At 56.3% G+C, this 7,334-nt stretch overlaps 1 protein-coding gene across 1 annotated transcript; it reads right to left on the bottom strand.

Moving 5' to 3' along the window:
* Positions 1-205: 205 nt before the first annotated feature.
* SOX14 (SRY-box transcription factor 14) lies at positions 206-1,175 on the bottom strand. The gene has a single exon (XM_060242057.1). The coding sequence runs from the start codon at positions 1,164-1,166 to the stop codon at positions 444-446; it is 723 nt and encodes a 240-aa protein (XP_060098040.1). The 5' UTR covers positions 1,167-1,175; the 3' UTR covers positions 206-443.
* Positions 1,176-7,334: the final 6,159 nt, after the last annotated feature.

The raw sequence follows: 7,334 nt of genomic DNA, 5'->3' as shown, positions 1-7,334 counted from the left end.
TGAGTCAGAATTGTTCCAGAATTCAAGTCCGAAAAACTCATAGACATTAAGATAATAAATTAAAATAAAACTCAAAGATGTTTGGCCTTTTTTGGCCAAAAGGGCAAATACAAAGCTGGACACATTTACAATTCTTACAAGTTTTGGACTCCTCTGAGCCCCAAGTGCAGAAAGAAAGAAAGAGCTCGGTGTGTGTTTGTGTTTGTGGGGGGAGGGACTTGACTACAAAGTCTCGGAGTTCCCAAAAAGAGGTCTTTCCCCAGGTGAACGCAGGTCCCCTGGGCATCTTTCCCGTGCTCAGGTGAGCGTCGCTTAGGCCTTTAAATCTCTCTGTCTCCAGTAGTCTCTCTGTTTACATGCACACGTAGGGATGCCGATTTTTCCATCTGCCAGCCAAGCGTCTCGCCTGCCTGGGCGCGACTGTCAAGTGGGCCTGCGGGGCGTTACATGGCCGCGGCGTGCGCTGAAGAATAGGGGTCTATTCCAGTCTTGGTCATGCCTGGGAATAAAATGTAGGCCACGGGAGGCTGCAAACTGGAGGCCGACCAAGCGGTACAGTTACAGGGCACCACGTAGCCCGGGTTGGTTGGCGACGGGTGGGTGTGGGTGTGCTGGCTGGGGCAACTCAAGGTGCCAAAGGCCCCGTTCTGGTATCCCAAAGTGGAGGCGTAGGGCAGGGTGCTGGTGGCTAAGGTGTGCGGCACCTCAGTCATCTTCTGGATGGCGCTGGAACTGAACTGGCTGGGGTCAAGGAGGGAGTAAGGTGCGGAGGTGGGGGGCAGGAAAGCCCGCGCCTTCTCCGGGGAGCTGAGCAGCGAGTCCGTGGCGGCCACGGGGAGGCCTGCCGCCTTGAGGGGGTCAGTGTCGCCGAGGTAAGGCAAAGGGAAGACATACCTGTCCTTCTTGAGCAGGTTCTTGGGCTTGCGGCGGGGCCGGTACTTGTAGTCGGGGTGCTCCTTCATGTGCTGGGCGCGCAGCCGCTTGGCCTCGTCGATGTAGGGCCGCTTCTCGGCTTCGGAGAGCAGCTTCCATTCGGCCCCGAGGCGCTTGCTAATCTCCGAGTTGTGCATTTTGGGGTTCTCCTGGGCCATCTTGCGCCGCTGGCCCCGGGACCACACCATGAAGGCGTTCATGGGGCGCTTGATGTGGTCGGAGGGCTTCGACATGGCGCCTCCTCCAGCCAGCAGCCCCGGACACCCGCCGCCCGCTCTTCACTTGGCTCCGCTCGCCCGCCCGCCTGCCTGCCCGCCCGCCCGCCTGTCCGCTCAGCTGATCATACCAGTCCGCCGCCGAGCCAGCCTGTCCCCGCGGAGGCGCCCTGGCGGGAGGCGGGAGGAACCCGCCCAGACGGCCCACGAAGGGCAATCCACCGAGGGCTGCTCTCTGTCTGTCCCCGGGGACCGCGGCGGCTGCCCTCCCCAGCGCTCGGCTGCGGCTCGAAACCTACTGCCGGCCAGCGAGAGGCGCGGAGCGGACGCGCAGCCCAAAGCGGGGAAGTTCAAAGGCGAGGCTGCTTGGGACGGCGCGCAAGCTGACAGCGCGGCAGGCAGGCAGGGCGTTCCCTCCCCGAATCCGCTCGCCCAATCAGCGGCCCGAGCAGGAGCCAGCCGGCGACTGACTACCTTCGCCGAGGCGAGAGGAGAAAAAGGGGGAGGGGGAGGGAGAGGAGGAGGGAGAAGGGCAGCCGCCGCCGCCGCCGAAGACGCCGGATTAAAAGGGACGCTTTTGTTCGAGGGCGCGCTAATCGCGGCAGCCAATAAAACGCCGCACGCCCCCTCGTTTGGGGGCGGAGGGGGGTGGGGGAAGAAAGCCGGCTGGGGTGGCAACCTCCCCTGACTCGCGGGAAAGGCGGGGGGGGGGGAGGTGAGTTGATCAATGGGGCCCCAGCCTCAACCGAGGCGAGGTGCTTTCCTTCCTTTCCGGACCAAAATAGCATTTGGGGGGGGGGGGGGGAGGGAATGCCGGGGCGAGCCTACGGCACTAAGGGAGGCAGTCAAGCATCTCTCTCTCTCTCTCTCTCTTTTACTGGAGCATTCACACGTTCTGGACTGACCTAGGCTGGGGATCCTTTTGCCGCCTCTGCCGGGGGAAAGAAAGGTGATGAATATTAATGGGGGGAAAGGCTGGTCCCAGCGGAAGAGCAAGTCGATTGGGGCGGGCGGGAGAGAAACTTCGGGGGTTTGGTCTTAAGATTCGCGACGGAGTGGATCCGGAGGAGTGAAGGGGAAGGCGAGTGGGTCCACCACCACGACCCCCAGTCCTTGACTGGAGCGAGCAAGCAGATTAGGAGAGGGGGTTGTACACCGAGGCAGGAGTGCTGGAGCGGCCGCCGCGTTTTGGGATGGGATGCCCTTTTGTGATGTCCTTCTATTCTCCTCCTCCTCTTCAAACCTCTCCTTTGCCGTCCAGGGGCGTCGTTGCTATTCAGTAACTATTAAAGACGGGCCTTCTGAAGAGAACGGAATGCCCGAAGGAGCCCCCCCTCTCCCTCCCGATCCCCTTTCCACGGCTGTTTTCTTTGAATAATTGCTGCCTAACGCAAAATGCCCTTGGGGGGAATATTTATTAAATGGAAACCATTTCCCTGGAATCCCTGAAGAGGCCGGGCTCTTTAAGAGCGTCTTGGCTTTCTGCACCTGCCTCGTAGACAGCAGGTCCAACGGCAGCCTCTTCCTCCCCACCCCCGCCCCGCCCCGCCCGCCGCCCGCGCCCCCCGCGTTCTTCTCAGCCCCTTCGGTCGTTTGCTGGGCTGGGGCGGCCCAGCTCTTTCCAATGACACGTCGGGCGCCGGAGGACTTTGGCGGCTCTCCCTTCTCAGCGGCTCTCCCCCTTGGCGGGCGGGATCTTGCAAGAAAAAAAAAAAGTTGGAAAGGATAGAGCACCTGAGACTCTTTCGATGTTTCTCCATTTCATTGCCAGAACAAAAAGCGGCACGCCAGGTATTTTTGGACCCGGATTAAAGCAGCCACGCTTGTCAATAGAGGAGCTTGGCTCCAAATTCTTTATTCCAGTCGAGTACAGTTCTTTTTAAAGGGGGGGAAATCATATCCCAGTATGCCCGTTGGCGATACACACTCACAGAAAGCCTTGCGATTTGCAGCAGTTTATAAAGGACGGGGGAAGGGGGGCGCTCATTTTCGTTCCTCTCGGTTTAGTAAAAGGAAAATAATAATTTCTGTTTTTCCAACAGCTCCCCTTTGCCATCCCCGCTGACTCTCCCAAGCACTGATTTCGTTGAATTTCGGTGCTGAGGGGGGGGGGGGGGGAGGTCAAGCTCTTCACTACTCCGACTTCTCGCCCCTCCCCCCGCCCCAAGCAACACCTGCTGCCTGGATCGCCCCGGCGCCTTTTAGGAGGACTGGGCTCCCCGGCACCCACCCCTCGTCGCCGCTTTTCGGCACTCCAAGCGGCCAGAGCCACGTTTTAGGCTGGCAAGGAAGAACCCGCAAGCCCCGGCGGCGTTTGGCAACGGGTTCGGTCCTAGCTCGCAGATCTTTGTAATGCGCCAGTCATTTCTCCGCCCGCTGCCTTCCCGCACCCCCTCCGCCCGGGGCCCTCCGCAGTCGTTCCCCGGGGTATGGGTAGAGGTTGCAGGCAAGCGAGGAGCCGGGTCAGGCATCTGAAAGGCACTCGCGCTTTGCGCTGTGTTGGTATGTAGCCTGGGGCGCCCGGAGCCTTCCCCATTCCGGCCTCAGCAGCTTGATCCAAATGGAAGCTTGTCATACACTTGCGTTGGGAGGGGAGGCGTCGCTTTGACACCCTGATCTGGGTGATTATTCTCGAGGAGGGCAGCTGGCTGTAGGTTCTTGCATAGGATGTGCACACGCACATTTCTTAACCCGGAAGTGAGCCACAAAATATATAGCTCAGAAGAGTGTGTGGGTCTCCTTCAGCATCTTGCTTGAAACAGTTCGACGAAGTGGAAAGAGCCTCCCTTCCTTATCTCAAACGGAGCACACCCGGTCCCCTTTGCTGGAGGGAGACAGTGGCTCAGTGGTAGAGCATCTGCTTGGTAAGCAGAAGGTCCCAGGTTCAATCCCTGGCATCTCCAAAAAGGGTCCAGGCAAATAGGTGTGAAAATCCTCAGCTTGAGACCCTGGAGAGCCACTGCCAGTCTGAAAAGACAATACTGACTTTGATGGACCGAGGGTCTGATTCAGTATAAGGCAGCTTCATATGTTCATATGAGACACATACCTCTCCACCTACTCGCCCCTTCCCTCAAAGGCACATCTCTGGGGCACAGGTTTGTGTGCCTGCCCACCCCCGCCTGCTCGACGACGGCCGCATCCATATTTCGGAGCACCGCGGAGCACTCAGGAAACAACTTTTTGCCCCTTGACCCGACCAGGAGCGCTAGTGAGGGGATAGCAGGGGTAGCATCTTTCCCCTCCCTTTCCGAATAACAAATGAAAAGAAGAAGGTACAGGTAAGATCCCCTCCAGGATTACTTCTGGACCTGCTGATTTCGGAGGTGGAACCAGAACCACAGAGCTCCGGCGGGGCTGCGCACCTGGTACTAAATCCCCTGGTCGCCCCTTCTGGAGGTGACTCCAGCTGTTTAGAAGAGAGGCTCCTCAACGTGTTGGAGAAAGGAGCCACCTTCTTTCCGGCAGCATCTCCCTGAAGACAATTGGGACGGGGTTCAAAGCAGCCGCAAACGCTACTGGTCCTTTTCTCTCGGCTGGGGGAGGAGAGAGACTTTCTTTGCATTAAGTTTGCCAGCATCAGTTCTCCGGGGGAATCACCTAAGAAGTAAAGCGATGGGAGAGTGCTTGTTTGTTTGCTTGCTTGTCTATCGCAGGCAGCAGCACAGAGCAGCTCTCTTCAGTGCGGGCACCCCATACATCCTCTTGAACCAGTGGTTCAAGCCGAGGTGTTCCCCCCATGCCACTCTTCTCTGACCCGCTAATCCCGCCAGCCAAGACACGAAACTGCGCCTGAATCCTGCCCGACAGTCGATGGGCGCCTCCGGTGCCATCAGACACGGACCATTCCTCACCTGGGACTTTCTGGTTCAAAACTTGCACAGAGACCGACCAAGACGGCCTCGCGAAAGCCTGTCTGCCTTTCTCTGCCTTAGAACAAAATTCGAGACCAGTGGCGCCTTTAACACCAACAAAGTTTTGTTCAAGGTATGAGCGTTAGTGTGTGTGCACACTTCTTAATTACATTGAAATGAAATTTGCCAGGATGCACACGAAAGTTTATACGGTGAATAAAAGGTGCCGCTGGACTCGAATGTTGTTCTCTTGCTTCAGACCAACACGCCCACCCACCTGAATCTCTGCCTTCGTTCCCCATCTGTAAAACTGGATTTCTGAGAAAGGAAACAAAGCGAAGAGCTTTCAGGCGATTTTCAGCATTCGCTCAACGAAGAAGCGAGTCATTTACTAGCCAGAGGCTCCTTGCTCGAGGCAGCGGAGTTTCCTCCTGCGACCTCTTCCCAGCACCTTCCCTTTCCCCGCCACCCCGAGACCCCCGTCTCTGGAGATCCGGGGGGCTGTGAGGATCTCCCTGCCAGCGAATGCCTCCCGGGAGCCGGAAAGTTCTCAAGGCAGTGTAGAGCAAGCCCAGCGTTTTGCAGGCTGGAAAGAGGGGCAAGGGCTCTCTGAAGAGACCAGGGATAAAGGCTCACCACCACCCTGGCTTGACTTAGGGGGAGTAGGGATCCGTTTTCCTTCAGGACAATTTAGGATGTATACAATGTTCCTTTTCTCCTAGCGAAAACACCTCCTATCCTTAAAAAAGAAGAAGAAAAGAATCCAGGGTGGCGATATTTGGGCTGCAATCCTAAAAGCATTAAACCCATTGAATAAAATGGGATTTACTTTTTAGTAGACCTGTTTAGGCTTCCTCTCTGCGCGTGTGATGCCAGCCAGCCTCCCTACCTTTAAATAAGAATATTTGGTCTGGGCTTAAAACTAAATCTCGGCTGCGTGGCCACCCGTCACTGAAGGCTGCAGTTCCAAGTTCGTTTGCTTGCAGCTGAATCTGCTCACGGATGGTTACTGACACAGGCGCTGCGTCGCTCTGCCAATAACTTGCAGTCGAAGTACATGAAGGAGTCTTTGAGGACCGGCGGGGCGGGGGGGAGATTCTCCCTCTCCCCGCCCTTCCTCTTGAAGGAATCCCCAGAGGAAGCCCGCTCCGTCTGAATGGGCAGCAAAGTCTCCCCGGCACGCCAGCCGGAGAGGGCAGCTGCAGCCCACCTGTTGTCCAAGGGAATCTCTCCCCTGCCGCTCAGCTGCGCGGATGCGGAGACTGCGCCGCTCTTTCCTTTGCCCCACCCAGAGCCAAGGAGAGAAGAAACTCGACGACTTGAGTGGGATCTTGTGTCCAGCGAGGCTGGGCAGGGGAGTCATCCCCTTCGCTCGGTTAACGAAACCGTCTTTGGGGCAGCCGAAAGACAACCGCGCCCACCCCGCCCCGGCTGTTTCCGCCTTTGGGTGCTGCGGAGGGGGGCGGAGGGGGGCTGACGGCCGAAAAGGAAGCCCAGCCAGAGTACAAGATTGCCGTCTGTTTCACGCGGGGAAATTTGGGTTCTTTTCTTGCTCTCCGGGATTGGTTTGTGAGTCCCCCTGACTTCTCAGAGGAGAGGTGGGGTGTAGCGCGAGTCTGGTGGAAGCCGACGGCCCAGAGACACCCCCGACAACTTCGTGGTAGTGCAACTCAACCCTTCCCCCAAGCAATTGAAATATAAATCTTCGCCTCCCCCCCATTGCCAACATATATCTGTTTTCTTAAGCTGCTTTTGAAATAAAACAGGTGATCAAGCAGTATTATGAAATAGATTTGGCAGCCGGTATATAACCAGGTTAGACTCTGAGGAGTCCTTTCCTTTCCTTTTAAAAACAAAAAAGGAGACCATCAGTAGTTCAAAGAACAACATTTTAGTACAGTCCTAGCCATGAACTGAAATCCGTGGGACTCTGGGACCTGTTCTGGCACAACTGGTTAGTGGTAGTTTTGGAGCTTCTTCTTGATTTCATCATTCAGGGATCACTAAAGGTAAAAAGAACACCTGTCTCTTTGAGGCCACCCACATGTGTGTGGTCTTAAACTTGACCCTTTCAAGTAAGGCAGTATGAAGGTTTTGGTTTATCTCCCATCTTCAGGACACCCTTCAATACTGGTCAGACTGAGGCATTTGTTTAGCCACATAATTAATAGCAACCCTGCCTCCCCACTGAGGATCCAAAGCCATGCACATGATCTTCCTCTCTTCTGTTTTATCTCCACAATACCCTTTCTGTGCATCGCTGGCCCAAGTGAGAATTCAATAAATTTTTTTAATAATATTTTTTTATTTATATCCCGCCCTCCCCCCAAAG

Source organism: Heteronotia binoei, chromosome 6 (assembly GCF_032191835.1).
Source record: "Heteronotia binoei isolate CCM8104 ecotype False Entrance Well chromosome 6, APGP_CSIRO_Hbin_v1, whole genome shotgun sequence".
Lineage (NCBI taxonomy): Eukaryota > Metazoa > Chordata > Lepidosauria > Squamata > Gekkonidae > Heteronotia > Heteronotia binoei.
This window is presented reverse-complemented; position numbering and strand designations above follow the sequence as displayed.